Here is a 21,111-nt window from a genome sequence, read left to right as displayed (position 1 = left end):
ACAGCGCTCAACTGAGAGTGATGTTGAGTGCTAGTAGGGAGGAATACGGCAGAATTGAAGAAGAGAACAAATCTGCAGTGGAGGAAATGTGCTTGGCCATGAGATTTCCTCCAGAGGCTCTCTATGGAGGAAGAGTAGGAGTAAAGGAAGCAGAGGCTGGGAGTGGGAAATGGAGCCTTTGAGAGGAAAGGAGTAGGCGGGAGGAAAGAGGACGGCACTATGACGCAGAAGGGAAGCGAGGTGAGAGCCATGTGTGAGTGGCAGGGACAAGGCTACAAAAAAAAAAAATGCTGTGAAAGCTGCCCAGTTAAGCAGCTCAAATGCTTTATCCCCTCTTGGGAGAAAAGGGAGAGAAAACAACCAAGGTCATGCCCAGCTTATTACAAACGCTGGCCACATACGGCGATCTGCACTGTGTGCCACGATAACCTGGTGTAAGTGGAACACCTGGCAAGGGGACAAGCTGCATTCATTTGATATTAGTTAAAAGTTCATCCAGATCTGAATTTCTGCCAAGTTCAGGAGGTTGCCAGGGCTGGGATTTCAGTTCCAGCCCACTTTTATCAGTTGAAACAAAAAGAAAACGAGACATGGCTACTTAGACAAAAGCACTTCCAAGGAAATACAGATTTGTGGCTTATCTGTGCGCAGTTCAGTGGTTTAGCGAACCAACACAAAGCTAAGCTGATATAAACAGCTTTGAAGCAAGCAGGCTTCCTTATAGTTTGAACAAGACAGACTCATTCCCACAGTCACTTTTACTGGAACCCAAGCTACCCTAATTTCTCTCTCCCAGCATCCTTACCTCCTCCTCCAGTTTCACCACTTTGGCCTGAGCATTGTTCAAGGCCTGGTCTCGGATCTCGATGTGCCTTCGTTGGTCCTCATTGGTGGAGCGTGCAGCAGCCAGTTCTATTTCCAGTTTCTCTTTTTCTCGCTGTGTTTCTTTGTCTATCAAAACAAAGTGAGAGTTATCAATGGACAGCGCTCATCTCTACCCAGCTCTCAGGAGGCTTTCACTCCGGAGGTGAAGGAAAGATTGTACTGGAGCTTCTCACAAGAGAGAGAATGCAAATCTAGTGCTAAGGGGGAAAGAAAAAAAAAGTACATGGCTTTCAAGGAAGAGAAGGACTTGTTGCCCTGAAAAACAAGCATGGCACCTTCAAGTAACAATGGGCCACAATGCTAGTGAGAAGGAATAGAAGGTGCATCACTCAGTACAGTTAGGAAATTTCCCCTGATTATGCAGATGGTTAGTGAAACTTGGCACCTCTTTACCTCTGAGCTTTCAGCAGTGGAAAACAAACTGGGTAATTTTAATATTCCGGGCTGGGGAGAGGAGATGGCAGACTTCTGTACCTGAAAAACTTGTGCTCCTTTTTTTCACACTGACCCCACAAACAGGAAGGATCTTCTGCCTGGGGCAGCCGTCCTCCTTCTCAAAGTAATACTCTGTCATCCCACTTTGCTTACAGTACCATCAGAGGAGTCAGAAAACAAGTGAGCAATGAGAACTCCTCAGTCTTCCTCTACTGCCCTTAAAAACGACCCCCTGGACCAGAACTGAGGCACATTTATCTGTCCTGTCAGTGCTCAAAGCAGATCTGCAGTTAGAGAAAGCCTTTTCCCCAGCACCGAGAGTCCACATCTAATGCTTTAAAGCCACCCCAAGCACAGCAGCCAGTCCTTTTCTGCTGCCCTCCAGAAAGAGCTGGACCTAGTGGGAACAGCTACGCTGTGTGTTTCAGGAACAGGGCAACTGCCTTCATAAAAAAAAATAAATAGGATAAAATAATTGGGGACTGGAGAAATTATCACACAGGGGTGTAAAGCAAAGCCACAACACAGAGATGATGTCCTCTGTATATGTTGTCATTCCCAGCTCAAGCCAACCAGCTACAATGATAACATTAGCACACTTGCTGGATACATAACCACAGAATACTCCCTGGAGTGATCTACACCCAGCACTGATGACACCAGAGAAACTGCATTCCAGAAACCAACATCCCACGACAAAGGAATGAGGACAAGGAGTGGAAGGCTTGAAAAACAGGAACTAGATCCTGGGTGTTAGGAGAGACTGCATATGGAGTAGTACACAGGCCCGTTTGTGCAAGCATGTGCATAACTATATTTACAGGACCACAATTATTCCTTTTCTTCTGCCAGCAGAGAGCCAGGAGCAAAGCTTTAGCAACTCGGAGTAGCTAAAGATTCCCTTCTGCTAGGGAATCAACGCAGCCCACACACAGGTTGCAAAACAAACCTGTCCACCAACAGCACCCAGAACTCCGCAGAGCAAACCCTGACTGCAACTCAGAGCTAGTCTGTGACATAAGACACGAGGACAAAGGCTAATGTCACCACCTGCCTATTCTTTTCCCCATCTTTCCCATCCCAGTATTTCTCCTCCACCCAGGAAATAAGTTGCTGACAGTGTCAGCACGTTAAAATGTGTTGCAGAAAATGGGCAGGGATGAGACAGGGTGGCATTATGCCAGCAGGTATCAATCAGTGCCAGCAGTCTGTTTGCTAATCTGTAAGTGCTTGCAGGGAGGCTTTTGGAGGTTTTGTTCCAGACTTCTCCCCAAACAAGTACTGCTTCACTTGACAAGTGCCTACAGCACCCCTAGAAATGCTGGGACTGATGAAATGTAGCAATATGGTTTTCATGTTCATCCAAAAGGAGAAAATGAATGTGAGGCCTCACAGCTTTGACCTTCCCACGTCTCTGGGTGAACCTATGAACCTCAAAGTCCACCCAGCCAGTCTGAATGCAAGACTAAACTCTCAGACTTTCCACTACCACTAGGAGTTTTTGATTCACACCCTGACAGCCATCTGCTTGCACCGTAAGCCACAAGGAATAAGCTAAAGACAACACAAGAGAGGGATACCAACATTTGTCAGAGTAGAAGCAGCATGTGTTACACCACAGAAAATCTCTATTTTGCAATTTTATTGCATTACCTTTTTATATAACAATTGGAGAAAAGTGAGCATTGTCAGAAGGGTGGAGTACACTATGGGATGACAGAGAAGTTGGCTTGCTGCCGTCAGCCTCAAGACATTTCAGTACAAAGGAAAAGCAACATTTCACATCCGTCATTTTGGTTTGCCTTGTGATAAATCCACTACTGTGGACTGCATTCATGACCCTTACCCAGCCCAGCATACTGCAGGCAGTGTTCATCCCCTTTATTTTTGCTGAACTGGATAGGGCAGTGACAAATTAAAGAGGAAAGAGATAGGAGACCTACGAGGTTCCAGTTCCACTGGCCTTAACTCACGCCAGGACTCTTGTCAGCCTGGAAAGGTTTAATTCCAAAGCTTTCAGAGGACAAAATAAGTAGACAAAGTATCTGGTACATTATGGGGTAAAGACTAATTTTACAGTTTAATGGCAAACTACATTTGCTCCAAAATCTCTAATAAATGCCATCAGATAAACTTTACATACTGACAGAAAAGGAATTCTTGAATCCCTCCTCCTTTCTCCACTGCCAGTTTTGAGCTGTCACTGCCCCGATTCCTGTCCCAGTAGAAAACCGACAGATTTGAACTAGGCTAACCTGCCGCATTGTTATCCTTCCCAGGACAACTGGAGCATTTCTACTGACCCACAATGACTGCATAACTCACTTTGTGCAAAGAGTTGAGAAATGGTTTTCCGATTGTCTTCAGACCCCTCAAATTCCTTCTCTGCAAGCTGCTTGTTGGCCGTCTCCATACGTTCTGCAAAATGTTTCAAGAAAAGGAACACTAAATAATTAAAATCTTTCAAGCATTAAGTCACATCTGCTCAGGACATTTCTAATGCAAGCTAGGGGAACAGATCTCCTAATTCTACACAGCCAAAAGTAAAAAGCCTATCAGAAGCTGACACTCCCTTTTGAAATGTTTCTAATTATGTCCTTGAGAAAATATTCTCAAGGAGACAAAAAGGAGTTAAATAAAGTTCCAATAAAATGACTTTAAACAATTATAACACCTAAGTTTATTTTTTCAATTTTTACAGATGTTAAGGCACCTTATTTTTTCCACCCGAATAAATTTCACCATGCAATTAAAAGATTCCCTTATAATTCTCCACTAAATCTTAACAGTTAGAAGATTAAATCACTGCTGTCCAATTACCTGACTTTTCCCTAAAGTGTAAAACCCTAAGCACAGCTAAACAGTTCTGCTGCTGCAGGCTGTTAGAAATTTCTATCAGTCTATGAAAATAAGAATGAAATGTTTATGCTGTGTTTTATCATGAATACGATGATTTCATGCAGGCCTTTATGTACTGTTCTTCTCGATGGCACTGGGCACTGTATGGCCTTACTTCTTAGATGCAAAACAATTTCTGGGAACACAGTCTTAGTGAGAGACTAGGAGAGTCAGAGCAGATGACATGTAGGACAATCAGAAGGCTTTCATAAAAAAATAACTTACAATTTAAAAGCCCGATTGTGCACCTTTAAACATCTCAAATTGCAGGTGTTTTTCACCTTTCAAACTAATGCTTAAACTTTGACCCACATTAAGGTCAAATACCATTCAACACCACTCTCCATTGCCAGCCATCCTACTGCCTCAGCCACTGAGCAAGAACCAGACACTAATAACATCTCACTGTGGAAAAGGAAGGGAGATCCAAAAAACCAGATGCCTACATTGATAAGGAATGACAAGACCTTCAGGAAGAACAGACAGTCTGCAGTTTGTATGTCAGTGCAAAAGGGTCACTGGACAGGAAATAAAGCGAACATGCCTGGTGTGGGATTAGGCAGTCAGCAAAACGTCTTTTCATTTGTATAAACTGAACAAATTGTACAAATTGTGTCTAGGATATAAGACAAGAAAGAATTCCAGGCTTGCATCTGGTTTACAGTATTTGACTTATCACATGTTTCTGCTCAATGAGAAACAGGCTGGAAATGAGAGACTACAGCACTCTCCGAAACCTGTCTTTTCCATACTTCCAGCAAGCGTTTAAGATCTCCGAGTACTGAATGTAACTGAGCATCCTGTCATAGTCTAGTTGTGTCACCAGACACAGTGAATTCTGCAGCAAAACACTGTCCTGCCAAGTAAGCATAACAATAAAAAAAACAGTATTGAAGAATAGAAGTTTTACTTCATTCACCTCTTAGATCCCTGTTGAAATCATGAAGCCTACGAATTTCTCCTTCCAGCTTGTTTCTCATGGCCTTTTCCAGGGCATCTCGCTTAGAGGATGATTTCTCCAGGTTTTTGTACGCCTCTGAAACTTGCTGAATTTCTGTTTCCAGCTGCAGTGGAAGTGAAAACAAGCACTTACTACTTTATCACTAACAATTCTTTTCGTTCAGTCTCAGAAAGGAGATCACTCCCTCTCTCGTTTTCTATACTGAAAGGAACCTACACCTATATATTAAGTAAAACAACAGTCTCAGGTTTGTGATGGATCCTTCGGTATAAAGATTACCAATGACTGAAATGAAGATCTGGACTCTCCTTCCAGACTCTACCTCTGTTTCCCCAAGATGATTAGAGCATAGATAAAACAAATTGAAGAAGCGCAAGTGTCATCTACTTTTTTCCTAAGACTGGGGCAGTTTGGCACTACTGTTAGTTTGGGCAAAAAGCGTTTATATAAATAGCTCATGGAATATCAAGTTGAGTAAGTAAAATAAAACAAGAAAGGCAGACAAAACTATGCTAAAAAAATGCCAGCAGCAGATCTTGCATTACTGATCAACTCTGCAGGTCCATAATTGTTATGGTCCAAATTTCACAGTAAAACCTCCTGATGTTTAAAACCTCCTACATTTTACATTTCTCAACTTAGTTGTGCTTTTAACTATTCAATTTACTAAATGGGGTGAGGGAAACATTTGCAGTAAAATATGCTTTATCCTTCCTTCTAGCCTTCAGTGTAAAGCTTCTCTGATCACCCAGAGGAGGAGATTCCCTTCTAACTCTCCTTAGTAGGCATGGTTTGCATTGCTATTCCACATAATAGCAAGTATTCCACATAATAGCAAACCCCACCAGCACTGTCTACAGCAAGTGATCAACAGGGGGGTGGAGGGAAGTGCATTTTTATCCTTCTTTCATTATCAGGAAGCCGTCAAACATTTCTCTAAAGCATTTCCTGGCCAGGAACCTTCCAAAAAAAATTACAACAAAACGAACATATGTCCCTGGAAAGAGGTAACACAGGGAACAAATGAGTGTGGGAAGCAACACTGGTCACCTGAACTCAAACAAGTGTTTTAAGCAGCCACACATTTTTATGGCCCTGGAGACTGCTCAGTGCAAAGAGCACAGCAAGGGCCACAAAGTCCTAAATTGCAAGTAGAATCAGCCTTTTCACAGCTGCAAGGCAAAAGCAAAGCTGACCTGCTGCCCAGCTTTAAACCACTGGTCATCAAGAAGTTATTTCTATGAGGCTGCAATTGAGAACACCTCTCTACACGTACACATTAATGATGCATCTCACTGGGAATTTTTTTTTTTTAATATTTTAGCATCACTTAACATTACTTGTTTCAAATAAAGCCAAAGGTGGCAAATAGCTCGATCCAAAACAAGATATTAAGTCTTCATGGAAGTTGTGTGGTATTGAGAGATTGACAAAAGAAGTGTTAGTTTCAGTCCTGCAGTCCAAATGTCTTTAACGTAGCCATAGCAGCAGTACTTGCCTTGCACACTGTCCTGCCAACCAGTTTGTAGCAGTGTCCCCTGTTGCCTCCTTGAGTGACTATGATCTCATGTCATTCCAAAAAGGCCCTTCCTGCAGTCTCTAAAGTCTTTTAGACTCATGGGAAAATGAAGCTTGCTGCTGTCCTGGACATAAGAACACTAACTTTAATTTAACCAAGCAAGCCAAGCAGTCAGCCTCTTCAAGACAGCTGATGAGGATACTCTTTTGAGCGTGGCCAATGAGCTGTTAGAATAAAACTGAAGGCTTTGATTCTATCTTCTGACAAAGTTAAGCTGCTGCCCAAAGGGACAGGATACAGACTAATCAATCTGCATATAAAAGACTCTAAAGTAGATAATCAATCCCTTAAGCAAGGAATGCAACAGCTGCAGACTAGATGATTCAATTAAGGACGACACTAGACACAGGAGAGTGCCTGCTATCCAAAAACACCCACCTTCTGCAGCCGGGCTACTTTCTCATAACACCCATCCAGCTCCTGTCGTAGAGACCGGTTCTCTTCTGACAGGATTTCCACCATCTGCTGGGCCCTGGAAACTATGGCAAAAGGGTCTACTTGCATCTGCTGATATGGGGAAGGTATCTGCTGAGCCCGGGACATTACTGAATAGGAATCGCCTTGCTGCTGCTGCGGGCCTAGGAAGGGCTGGCATAGTCGGTACAGATCTCCCTGATGGACTTGGTTTGACAAGAATGGCTGCTGGGTCCGTGGCAGAAGGCCAGGATCTCCCTGGCTTGGCGTCAGAGGTTGCTGATGCTGGGAAGGGGACAGCCTGGATGGTGGCGGAGACTGAAGCAAAGTCAAAGATCCCAGGGATGTCAAGGAAGAAGTTGGGCTGTGATGGTGAGGTGGTCTCTGTTGTAACTGCAGCTGCACATCTGGGTTCTGCCTGGAAAACAGAGAGCAGAAGCTCCATCACAGTCATGCAGAAGATGGTGCACAAGCCCAGTGACAAGGCACAGGATGACCTGTGTAGTTCCTAAGCACAGGTCTTCCCACACAGAAGACTCATATGTGAGGTTTTTCTCATTTTTATAATGCTTCAAAATCAAACTATTATCAGAAAACATATTCTAAATGTACAAAGGTCTTTTTCCTCTTGAGTCTATTTTGTACAGCAATACTATGAGAAAATCCATCAACAACTACTGACCAAAATTATTTTTATAATTTTTCTCCACACTTTGTAGATAAAACGGCTAAACTGAGGACTATTAGGAATGGGCTCACTTGTTCTGTCCTGAAATGTGCCATCTCTCATGGAGAAAACAATGAATTTTCTTCTGCAATTCAGGATACAGAGTTAAAGGGATCGGCTAAGCTCCATGCTTAGCTCTATGCCAGCACCACCGACTGAAGAGTCACCCAACAAGCTGCAGCCTGGTCAAATGAGACAGTTAAAGGATCTGAAAACCAGCCTGAGAGTCAGAAGCAGCCTCTTGATTCAGAACCACCCTCAGTCCTATGCAGTAGGTATGTTTACTGCTCCTAACAATAACTTTTATAGCATACCAAAGACAGGTCTAGCAATATACTACATGCTTGAATCTATCACTGAACTAACTCCAAGATACACCAGTTCACATTTCCCAGGCGCTGGAGATCCCCAGCTCAACTTCTGCTACATTAGCCAAGTAAGAAATCTCTCTTAGAAGATTGTGCGGATTTATCGTGCTCGGATGACCTCAGGAGGCAGGTTTTGCTTCCTCCTCCAAAGACATTCAACCTTTAACTTCTCTGGATGTTCTTTATTCTAACAGCTGAAGTCACTCCCTCTGCGTGCTGCAGCCAGTCTCTTCTTAAGCACAGACCTCAGCCCGGTGCAGACCCAGTCTGGCAGTTCAACGTGTTCTGAAATACTCCTGGTTCCTCTGATAAAATTTCCCACCCTTTGGGATGTAGTTCAACCCTGCAGCTGGAAAAGGACATGCTGTTGTTCCACCTGGCCATAGCTGCTACAGAATACCCCCGTGGTTGCCCGCATTCACAGGAAGGACCCTACGCGCTTGCTCTGCTGAGTGCAGTGGGGGTAATGGGTGGACAAGACAGCCGTCAGCAGAGCTCTCCCACTGCACCAGGAGCATTAGTGGCATGTGAGTGACACCAGCAAGCGTGAAGCTGAACTGGGAACTAAAGGGTTACACAACAGGCTTCTCGGCCGATGTACAAACACTCAGCATCATCCTTCCTGTTCTCTGCAGAAAGAACTCATCAACTCTTCATACCCGTTCAAAGAGGAAACGTCTGCATTACTCACATCTGTCTGGCAGCGCATGTAGGAGTTCGTACGTTCTCAGCCCAGCACAGGGTTCGCTGTTTCAATATCGTGCATCTTACATCTCATTTTCCCTGCTTTACAGCAGAGAAGGTGCACAGAAACCTCCAAGCTGATGCTCAAATTCCTTAACACGGAAACAAATCTACCCTTTGTCACTTAGGAAAAAGCAAATAATTACTGCTCTAGTTACTGTTTCTCTCTTTCTCATGCTCAGGTGACTGTGGTCCCTGCCAGCAACATCATTTCAGGAGCTGTATTTCCCCAGAAACGATCATATGCAGTGTGAGGATCTCAGGGGTCATGCAGAAGATGGATGTGCAATTCATTTCCACAGGAATGTTCAGTTTACTGGCAACAATTTGGTTCTTTCCCTCCCAGGAGGGCAGCTCTACTTATCGTTGCATTTAGTTCATTACCTTTATTTGGCAGTTCTCATAACGAAGAATGAGGCAAAACCATCACATGCCATGCTCAAGGTCCTCTGGTTTGTCTCAGGTGGTTTCCAGCTCCTTTCTTAGCTCACCCAGTTATGTGCAGAATTAAAACTTTGCATCTTCAGAAATCACTTGCCTCTGAGCTTATTCTTTACCTAATGACACGCACCTCTGTTTTGATGTTATAATCAATTAGGGAATAACCTTGCTGTGACATTTAATTTATGATGACGTACAAAGGTTAGATCAAAAGAGATATGCTGCCAGTCTGCCTCATGGATGGAAAAAAGCACCTTTCCAATTTTGAACCTACAAAATACTCTCTTTCCAGTCTGAAAACAACCTGAAGCAGTTGCTCAGAAAGACTTACTCCATTGATTGCAGTGCATTAATATTATAAGCCTAATGAGGACTATTTAGATCCCAATGTTAAAAATTTGAGCTGTTAGACTAAAAGCATCTCGTTATTCTGCCATCGGAGACGCATGGGCAGAATCTTGCCATTTCTGCAGGACCTGAGCACTAATGAAAGGAACACAAAGATGGCCAAAGAAAAACAGCAGCAGCTAAATTCTGAAGGGACAGTCTTTGTACTGACCTGCCCGGTAATGACATTTTTTTTGTTTAAACCTATTGTAAAGAACAACTCTAGGAAATCATGGCTGAGTATTTCTAAACAAGATACATTTCCAAGATTTCCAGCATCTTGGCACTCACAGCCAAAGCCTCTCATAATCTTGTAATCATACCAATCTTGTGGGTTCAAGCTAAAACATGAGAGCTGGGAGCCTCTAGTTCTGTTACATTACCGCCAGCATCAGAGCTTCCAAAATGTCACAGGGGCGTTTATATTCCCAGCAAAACCAGATAATGCAACTGGAGTAATTCATCCTACCTTAAAAAAAATAAAATCTAAAAATCCTAGTAACCTCACAGTGACAACTAGGCCTTTTAAGACCTTGTATGCAAACTTTTACATGCGTGTTCAAAGAATCTTTTAGCACCCTCACTACTCTCAATTTTGTCTTATAAAATACTTATATGTATTTTGTGGGTTCAAAATACCTGGCTCCGAGATCCCTCAGATTAACATGAGAATTGCAGAATTTATTTCTCTGGTAAACCAGTTTTGGACTGAGAAATTCAGAAAGGTAAATGAACACAGCTGGACTTTTCAAGATTTTTAAGCCAGACTGCAAAATTTTAAGGTACAATTCACTATTGGGGTCACCTAACAGAATTGCTGAGAGAATGGTAGTAGAAACTTCCCTCCATGAGAGAATCAGTCCTCAGGTAACCCTGCAGTAGTAATCAAAATTAGATCTGAACTAACCACTTCATGCAAAAATGCAGAAAGTCTCTCAAAGTACATGGAAAAAAAATGACGCAGCCTCCTTCCATTTGCCTCAGTGTCATAAAGACCAGAAAACTCCAAAAGCAGTAAAAAGACTCAGAGCAATAATTCCCACAAGTGTTTAAGTTTGAAAGCATTACTTTAAGGGCCACTTCATCTTGAAGACCGTATCATGCAAGAATTTCTGCTTCCCTTACAGTCCCTGGTACGTATCGGAGAAACACACCACACGGGCCAAGCACAAACCTGGATTTATGGTTCTGCAACTACAAGGGTCACATTAGCTTTTAAGTCATGAAGGCAGAGATATGGAGTAAGTGCAGCTCTGCAAGCAAACGTAGCCATCAGGAGTCCTGAGGCTGCCAGGATTGCAAACAGCAAGTCACGCAGAAGATCTGCGGGTAGAGCAACAGAGTGGGGAGGGCAGAAGAATGAAGAGATCAGGAAAGGTCTCTGGCTCGTTAAAATTTTTTCTGCCTTCCCAGCTTCTCCCGCCTGTTTCGTGTTCAAGAAGCTACAGTTCCCCTCTCTTCTATACCCCTCCCGCACTAACCGGGAAACGCCGACTGCAGGAGGGCGCAGACTCCGCTTGATTAGACAGCTGAAATCAAACCAATGCATTTTTGTTCTGCTTCCTAGTCATACCTGATTATCCCCTGCTTTGATGCTGCCCAGGGGAGTGCAGTGCACAGAAGTGATTTACTAATTATGGGACAAATTCTGCAGCCCTCCTTATCAAAAAGTTTCTGTGAAGTCAATGGGATTAATCACCACAGCAGGAGCTCAGTCATTTGGGCTCCAAACAGAGGATGGCGCTTGAATCAGAGAGACAGGGAGCTCCCTCTGCACCCAAAACGCTGCCCCATCTCATCCGTCTCTCGCTGTTCTGCCACAAGAGACTTTGCAACCCCCCAGGACACTGAGCCCACAGCACCCGCCTTCTCCTCTTAGACCTGAAGGTTTGCCTTCATCACCAATGCTAAAGCGCAGTTGAGATAATAGGGAGAGAACAGGATTTTGGAGCTTCACATGCAGCCAGCCCTCTTCTGAACTTTCTTTAAAATTTCCAAATAACAGCACAGATGCCTCCGGCATGCCCAGTATTTACATTAAACCAACATCATTATGAACATATACGTGTTCCCAAACTTACACCGCCCAAGAGCAGGTGAGGCAAAGTGTTTGCAGACTGGTTTAAACTTACCACACAGCCCATTCCTTTCCCAGACTGGGGAGGGTGAAGCATGAGAATGCTGTGAATTCCCCAATGTTTATCTTGCTCAACGAGTTTTATTTAACCGCATCGTTAGGTCACCCTCAAATTCCCCCGAACAATGAGGGGAAAAACCCGCAGAAAAGGGTGTGGCTTCACTAGCAGAGAGAAGGGGCTTTGTTTCCTTGACGAACAGTTCAAAAAATGCACACATTTACCAATCCAGATTAATCCCGATAAACACAGAGCTGCAGCGCAGGAAAACTGGGATCTCTGAAAATACTTTATCACTCCAGCGAGGCTGCAAAGACACTCGTTAGCACTGCCTGGTGCCAGGCAAACGCACTCCCAAAAGTTGTACGCCTTTAAAATCCCCACACCATTACCCAGCTGCACCTTTAGTAACACAGAAGGTTTCTTGTCTAAACGACAGTTTCTCTTAAAGCGTGTGGGAGAGGGAGGGGAATAGAGGACTCGCTCCCTTCCTTTGCTATGCTGCTCTGTAATTTATGGATTAGTCTTGCAATTGTTCTACTGCTTCAGCATTTGCTTGCAAAGGAAACCTCTCCTCTGTGCAGCTATTTAGGTTAAAAAGTAACCTCATTAGATTCCCAATGCTTTGAAGACAAATTTCAGTTGCTTCCCCTACTGGAACCCTTGCCAGCTGAACCTTTCTCCTCCCCCCCTCTTCCCCCTGCCATGTTCTTTCAAAGCAGCCAGGATCCATCCAATACAGACAAAAATCACCCTGTCTAGAGGAGCTGACTGTTGGCGTGTTTTCAAATACCTCTCCCTTAACCAGCAAGCAGGCTACGTCTCACATTCACTATAAGTAATATTATGAGTATTTCTGATGCAGCGTAACCGTCAAGGATCTGTTTCCCTTTCCTGTGTGCACAGAGATTTGAGGCCTTTGAATTTTCAAAAACATTTGCAACGAGCTTCTACAATCATTACCCCCCCTAAACCCTTTACTTCCCCTTTTCCTGGCCTCTTTATTATTTATTTAGCCAGATCAAAGGGCCTTTTCATCAGGCTTGTATGCTGCTGAAGTCATTTCAGATCACAAACAATGGTGGACAAACTCTGAAAATAACTCCCCACAGGACTCAGGAAGGTTCTGAGAAGATTCAAATTCCCCAAAATTCAGCCTCTGTTCCCAAATACAGACTGGTTTCTTCTTCGTGCCCCCTTCAAAACACAACACAATATGTGCAAACACAAACGCGCAGAGACCTCACCATTTACTTATGCAGCAAGGCCCTCCTGTTGCTCCTTTGTATTACCCTTTTAGCTTCAAGACGAGGCCAAAACCATTGTACCAAGTCCCACCTGGTCTTGGACAGAGATGAGACGGTAAGGAAACAGGTAAAGTAAAGCTGTATTTTTAGCCCATCTGAATAAAACTTCATTTTCACCCACACGGACATCAGTGTTTGGTTCAAGCCAAATCTAGCTCCTTATCTAGAGGAAACCAGAGCAGGCTGAGATTTCAAATGATGCAAGGAAAATTAGCAAAAGCTAAACAAGCAAGCCTGGGATGAGGCACAAAGCACACTCCATTTTCCACTCCTGCACTTTGGTCCAATGAAGATAAAATTTGAGAAACTCGAAAGGAAGCTCAGGTGATTTTTGTTACCTGCACCATTATTGCTTTCATTTATTTTTCTCCTTTCCTATGTAGCATTTAGATGCAGTTTATATCTAAAAAAAAAATCTTCTGACTGGGCAGATATAACTAAAGAACAGCTTAAGTCCTGCAAGTTTTACAATGAATCACACCGTAACTTTGGCTTTTGTAGCAGACCTTTTGTAAGGCTCTGGAGCCTCACCATTAAACTTCCCCATGCCATAAAATCAAGCTGGCTTGGTTTGGGGTTGTTTTTTTTTTTTTTTAATTTGCATGGTTTGTTTTGTTTTTTAAAGAGTCAGGCCTCTCTAGGAAAGCTACTGAAACAGGTTACAGTCCTTCCAGACACAGTTGGTAGCTGAACACAATATGTTGTCTCACATAATAAAGACGGGATCTTTGCTGAAAGAAAACCTGCCCCAGGAGCAGGGGCAATGGAATGAGTTTGATACTGTCCTTCCTTTTGTGGATCTTATGGAGGTTGTTTTAAGATCTTGCTTACCTGACTGACCCATACTCAGGGGGATGTTGATACCTCATCATAGGCCCATCGGATCTTCCCTGCTGGCTCATGCGATGATCACTATAGAAATGTCCCGAGTCCTGAGGTTTGCAGTTCATAGATGGGGTGGACACATTTTTGTAGGGATACTCTGGAGGAGGACCCCGCTGCTCCATTCCTTTCATGTTGGGCTGGGAAGGGGGCTGCACCGAGTTCTTGTAGAACTCATTGGAGCCAGAATTTTTATAAGGGTCGCTGGACTGCTGAGGGGAAAGCGGAGAGAGGGGGGAGAGCGGCGCACTCGTGACAGGCGCGTGGGCCTTGACACCACTGGTGGCCAAGGACAGCTGCATCAGCCTCTCGCTCAAGGAGCGGACGTGCCCCTGCTTGAGGTCCTTAAGTCCTTCATCCTGGTGGACCTTCCCCGGGCTCACTCGCTGAACCGTGGGCCGCCCTTCAGTCCTCATCTTTTGGTTGGTGACCCCTGTTACATAAAACGCTGCCCCAACGCTAGCATGCGGCTGGCCCCTGAAATACTGCGACTGGACTTTGGCTTCCTCGTAGGTTGGGAGATCCTCACTGTTCTGAAGTCGCGGGGAGAGCTGCTTCTCCATGATGCTGTTGTCCACCTGTATCTCCTGGCCCTGGGGCTCCTGACGGGCAGCATGAGTCACAAGCTGGTGGTCCTGGGAGCTCAGCCCTTCGTTCTGAGATGCTGGACTCCCAGTGCTGTTGAAAGGGGGGGCATTTCCTGTGGCTTGCTGGTGTAAGGCAAGAAGGTTACGGTTGTCATTTGGGTTTCCGTATCGGAGCTGCTCCTGCAGCAGGCGCTGTAAAACTGTCGTAGCTGCTTGCTCTTCTGAATTCCTCATCTCAAACTGTGGTGCCTTTTGGGTGGAATGTAAAAGCTGCCCTTGACCTAAGGAAAGGAGACATGCTTATTAGCGCCTGAGTGGATCAAGCAAGAGACATTTAAGAGCAAAGGCTTGAAATACAGAAAAAAAGCAGGTTAGATTACCAAAGGTTCCCATAACAATGGGGGTCATTAAGGCCCTTGACCTAAGAAGGACTTGCATGCCAGGGGGCAAAGCCTCGCAAGGTGATGAAAGGTGCCTTGCAAATTTATAGGAATATCAATCGACTACAAGCTGTAGGGATGCATGCCGAATATCTCAGATAGCGAGGCTGCTTTCAGGTGGGAAGGCGACCTATAATTCACAGGATGATGGTAAAAATGCCTAAGACCTGTTTGCTTTACACTTAGGGCTACCAACAGTGAAATACGTTTCCCCTATTTGCAGGCAGACAAGGATTGAAGGGTGAAATCAGCAATTCGTCAGTTTTAAGGAAAAGAAAAAAAAAAGAGAGGCCTATTTAGATAGTATATGTTTCAAAGGAAATAAAGAAATCTCTTAGCTTAGATCGCTTAAAGCAATTAATGAATACCTCGTTAGCCAGCAGGTTTTTAGAGTTATGAAATACCCTGAGTGAGATCAGCACCTTGTCTCCCTGCTGCAGAAAACCCTACGTACCGGTGCAAGTGAGGACTCTGTAACTTCCTGCTATACAAAGGCAACCAAATCCTCACGCATCTAAATATCATCAGCTGAATGCATGCAAATGCAAGAGGAGGAAAAAAGAGTTGTCTGATCTAAGGAACAGAAAAAGACCTCTGGGTGGCAGGAAAAAACACTGTGTACCAATGAGAGAAATACAAAGAGCCAATGTCAAGCACATCCTAAATACAGATTAAGTCAGTGACCAACAGGGATTACACTTCACTCAGTCCCCCAGTGGAGTCAGGAATTTGTCATGGAAACTCAAGCCCATTGGCCTTGCAGGAGTTGAAATATCCAAAATTAATGATACCTTTGAGACATTTAACTAAAGGCAGAGCTATTTTTGAGCTGGAACAGTTCAGAATAGAGAGTATGCTTTATTTGTTGGCTAAACTGTGGCTCTGCCCTGACAGCAGAACGCACGTTGGTATTCTAGCACTTTATTTTGACACCTTTTTTCTGTATAACGTTGTCCCTTAGCAAAAGGGAACTTGCTCCCAACAGTTTGTTCCGTGGCAGAACCAGGGATGGACTGCAGGAGTCAGGAGACCCAAAGGGTCTGCTTTGTTCTGCGTCTCCACAACCACCCAGTGTCCTCCCTGAGGCCAGCCTCCTGCAGAAGTCTACCCCCGTGACACCAGGCCTCCACGCATCAGGCAGACAGAACCCTTCTGCCAATATTAATGAGGAGAAAGTTAAAATCCACCTCATTCCAGGCTGCCTCACCAAACTAGGAATTCAGGCCCTGTTAAATGGCCTGGAACACGATTCTTCTGAAATCCTATTTGAAGCGGCACATACCTATTTCCTTCACTTTGACTTCCTTGGTAAGGAGGAGCAGTTCTGCCACATGTGGGACACACACACAGCCTTCCTCCCGCAAGTCCAAAATCTCCACTCAGAGATGGCTTCAGTCTCCTCTTCAGTAGGCCAGATCACTTGATACTCTCCTCGCTTCCAAAATAATTCTGAGGAAAGCATTGAAAACATCATTTTAATCAGCAGATGAGACCCTAGAAATAATAAACCTTGGCCCATATTTCAGATTTTTCTTTTGTAGCTTCTTGTTTTCTCCCAGAACCCAACAGTTTTGATCCCTTTAGGATGAATGAACCCCCCTGTCCCTAGCAATCTACTCCAGCTGCTGCTTTAATCATGACAATTTCTGCTCCAAGATTAAATGTTGCCAAGTAATGCTCTGTCCCATCTGTGCCTCCAAGTGAAACAGTGATTAAAACCCGCTAATTCTTTAACTCCATTGTTTTATTTTTTGCTACGAATGAAAGCTGCAGCACAGATGATGATACCCTGTGCTTATGGCTCCTTTTCCAGTGGTGCTGTATATTTCAAAGTATATCAGCAGAAATCCTTTGATGAAAAGCGATATGGTCAAATGCTTTACAAACTTCAACAAATTATGCCTCAGAAACGACTGTGAGAATGATCGGTGTACGAATATTAGCTTTATTTCACAGACTGGGAAAGTGAGGGGAAGAAAAGGACACTGACAAAGTATATGCCAGAAATACATTGCAGAGCACAGCTCTAATTCCCCAAACATTCTTTAATTATGTTACTTTTCCCTTTCAGAATGCAAAGCACTAAAGAAACTTTAACCATTGAGGGGAGAATCAGGAGAACACAGAAAAATGTGTATTTAGGTGTGTTATTCGAGAAGCAGTTAAATCTACTACTGAAGGTGTCCTAAAGAAAAAGGCAAACGACGCAAAAGAAGTGGAACATATTTGTGCACTTGGTGTGCTTATACTTTAAGGGCAGGCAATTAAAACAGAACCAGTGAAATTAAAAATATGCACTGAGAAGTATAATTTAACTGAATTTCCTGCAATGTTGCAAAAAATAAAGTGAACAGATGTAGCGAAGGAATGCAGACGTGGATACTTCTGTCTCTGTCTTATTATGGCACACATCCCCACCCAACAAAAGTTATCTCAGATCTGCAAGTTAAATACTTGAGGTGTCAACAGCAATTTCAAGGCACATGAACAATATCTAATGAGAGAACAGGGCTGTGTTGTGTGGTACGGTACTTCAAGATGGTGGTTGAAAAAAACATCTAATGTCAAATTCTTAACTGGTGACTTAGCTCGAGAGGGATATATTGAAAACAGCTGCCAGCAAATATGCAGTAAAGAACCTTTAAACTGGGCATTAAGATAGCAGATAACCAGAGCAATTTCTAGCCTCTTTTCCCAGTGTTGCACAACAGAAGTTGAGGATTCCTCGTCCCCCTCACACCAGTATCATCACTGACTCTTCTTTTTTTTTTTTAAACAAAGTTGCCCTAAGCAACCCTTTTTAGTAGAGCACTAAAAGGCTTTTATTATGCAATATGATGCTGCCTTTCCACCCAAAGATTTCTTTTGTCTCAACTGGAAAAATCTAAGGGGGGAGGTGGGGGGTGTTGTTTATTTTTTTAATACAAAGATACAACCCAGCTTGAGATTCTGCCTCTCTGCCTTAAAGATTTTCTCAACAGACAAATTCAATCTGTGCATGTTTAACTCCTTCACTCGTTCGAGGAAGTAATTCTGTATGCAACCATTTCACACAGAGTTTCACTTCACAGCCATCCAAGCTTATTCTGCTGATCTGATGAAGAGAGGGCACAGTTCACAGTGAAAGTATTTGCTGGAATTGACTACTACTAATTTTAGTGTGGATGTAAACTAGGAATCAGCCTGGAAATCCAAAACAAAAAGGTGGACTGAGATACAATATGAAGATGTTCTGGCCAACAGATCCGCTTTCTTCAAAACTGTTAGCATTAGGCCTATTTTTTTCCAGTTTTATCCCGTCATTTTTAATTAACCAAGAAAATCTTGTGCAACTAACTTGGGTGGCAGCATTCCTGGAATCTGCTTTCTGAACAAGCTGGAAACTCATGGCAGAACCAGCGAGTTAACTTTTTTATGTAATGAAACACAAAAATGAACAGTACAATCGGTACTGAAGCCCATGTGTTATTTATTTGGACACCAAATTGTATTTGTGTTAGGCTCTTCCAGCAATTTCAGTTTTCAGTGTGCCAAAGATGGAAATTAGTGAGGTGCACTGGAAAAGTTGTTATGAGAGAGCTGGAAGGAAATTGGAATAGGTTCTGTAGACATTTTAAACAGACATATTTAGGGGTTTAGCCTAAATCTGTTACAATGGATAGAGCTGAATTCAGACTACCAACAACTCTGCAAAACTGTACTTGCTTATAGATTGGATGATGCACTCTTCATGACCACAAAGCCTAGAAACACCTCGCTTTCAAGCGGAAAAGACAGTTTTAAACCAATTCTGTTCCAAGGAACCACTGTGAGGTAGATTGCCCAGGCTGAACCGATTTTGCAGTCTGCCCCTGAGCTTCGTAGCTCTACCACCTTCCTACCTTATTCTAACGTCTAGTCTGAAATTACTCATGGTCACTTTATATCTGTATGTTCTCGAGCAAAACATCAGAGTCTAGAACTGGTAGAACTAACACGGCAATTGCAAATAGTGTTGCGCGTAACCATGCTGAGATCAAGAATGAGCATAAAAGGGGTGGTAGCATAGGTACTATTTAAGGAAGAAAAGACCCATGTTTGCAGGGCATTGTGTAAAAACTCAGTAGCTGAGGCTTCTGTCTTAAACATCATGTAATTATGCCCAGGAACTTTGCCAGTCCCTCGTGAGGAAGAAAGATTAATGAAGAATTTAAAATTATAATACTGCCAGGCTGTAAGGAACCAAAGCAGCACATTTCTGTACAGCATGCAAATATTTTTCAGCATTATAAAAATAAACAAGCTTAGACAAGTGAGCTACTCACCACTGTTTGATGAGTGGCTAGAATGCTATAGCTCAATTAACCTGCATGGAGCAATAATAACCTCACAAGCAAAGAGAAGCATCTTTCTTTAGCTTGTGAAACTAAGAGGAATGCAAGAGTCCCTGCGAGGACAGCCTGTACATACTTGCCCAGAATTACTGCTTAGCCAAGAAGCTAATTAGCTTACGCATCAGGTGGGATGGGAACAGGTTCACCACCTCAAAAGGGCTGGAGTACAGTTAAGCACTTTCAGTTTTACTACTAAATTTTGTGTCACACACACAAAACAATCCAGTGACAGTGTCAGACTTCAAACTCGAGCAGTAAGTTTCGCTAAGTAATTCTCCATTTTTCTTAACAGATACGGATGCGATACGGCTTATCCTGGTTGGCAATAGGTGACGGGATGCTATCAGTTAGTTGAAGTCTTAGGTTGTTTTTTTCAGTGCAGAGTTATCTTCAGACATACCTGCACACTGTAACAGAGGAGGGGAACACAAAACAGAGACAGCAGAGAAAGGACCAGCTGTGAGGTCCCCAGGCAATCGCAGAGACCAGCTCACATGCTGAGTCACCCACCGTTTAATAGAAATTTATGCCTTGGCTACCTGGCCTACGCAAAACCCAGCAGGCTGATCGCCTGATCCTGCAAAATTCGCTTAACAAAAGTGTCTCGAAGACCACTGGAAACAGGGCTATTCCGCACACACACTCCCTTTGAAGTGGGTAACAGTACCAGACTCACAAGGGCGAGGTCCAAAATTATTTAATGAATACTGCATGTTATCACTGAATGCTCTTCATTTCATTTCAGCCCTACCCAACGAGGAGGAACAGAGAGAATATACACGAGGACAGTCCTTGAGAATAAAAATTCCCAACGTCTGGCGCCAACACCCAAACCTGCAAGGTGGCACGCAATGGATCCCAGAGTTGCAATAGTGTTTTAGCACCTGTTCTAACCAAAAGTGGGTTTCGGACTCCAACCATAAACACTTCCCCAGCTTTCATTCAACCATCCCGTCCCTGCTTGCCTAGATCTGCTGACTGTGGCTCAGGTGATCTTGGAGGGTGGCACTGAGCAGGTGCATGGAGTAGCGCCAACATTACTCATCCTCATACCAGAAGGACAGAGTCACCGGGCAAACAAGAAAAACTTCCTTCTTTTAACTAAAAACAAGAACAATGTCACCCGCAGGGGTGCAAATAATATGCATACCCATTACATTACATCATCAGGCAGCTATAGCAAGAGGCCACCAGAACACCTGAAGATTGATCACGGTTCTAACAAGTCTCTGGGCCAAACTGAGTCCACCTTCAGCAAGGACTAGACTGCCTCACCGAGAGCCACTAACCATTCTCTTCAAACGCTCGCGGTATTGGGATCTGGGCACAGAACAGCACAAGAAAGCCTGGCAGGCCTGAAGAAAAAGCAGCAAGTCACTCGGTCTGCCTTGAGATAAATAAGTCAAGACATCAACACAGAAAGACCCCCTCTAAATAACATCTCTAAGGAAAAAAAATGAAAAGACCTTACTTGACCTTTGAATTACTGCTCCCTCACTATAAAGTATCGATTTCTTCAGAGGGAAGTACCTATAATCTTCACCAACA

General features: G+C 43.6%; 1 protein-coding gene across 1 annotated transcript in view; it reads right to left on the bottom strand.

The window, feature by feature from the left end:
• AMOT (angiomotin) overlaps positions 1–14,984 on the bottom strand; it is a gene marked incomplete at its 5' end in the record, with an annotated part of 32,630 nt that extends 17,646 nt beyond the window's left edge. The window contains 5 exons of the mRNA XM_082488160.1: positions 806–951; positions 3,646–3,738; positions 5,138–5,282; positions 7,137–7,590; positions 14,113–14,984. Of these exons, the coding sequence (XP_082344286.1) occupies positions 806–951; positions 3,646–3,738; positions 5,138–5,282; positions 7,137–7,590; positions 14,113–14,984 (1,710 nt within the window). The remainder of the gene's footprint in view (positions 1–805; positions 952–3,645; positions 3,739–5,137; positions 5,283–7,136; positions 7,591–14,112) is intronic.
• Positions 14,985–21,111: the final 6,127 nt, after the last annotated feature.

The sequence above is a fragment of the Vanellus vanellus genome (assembly GCF_965231255.1).
Source record: "Vanellus vanellus genome assembly, chromosome: 10".
NCBI classification, from domain to species: Eukaryota; Metazoa; Chordata; class Aves; order Charadriiformes; family Charadriidae; genus Vanellus; species Vanellus vanellus.
Note: the sequence above shows the minus strand (reverse complement) of the source record. Positions and strands in the feature narration are given on the sequence as shown.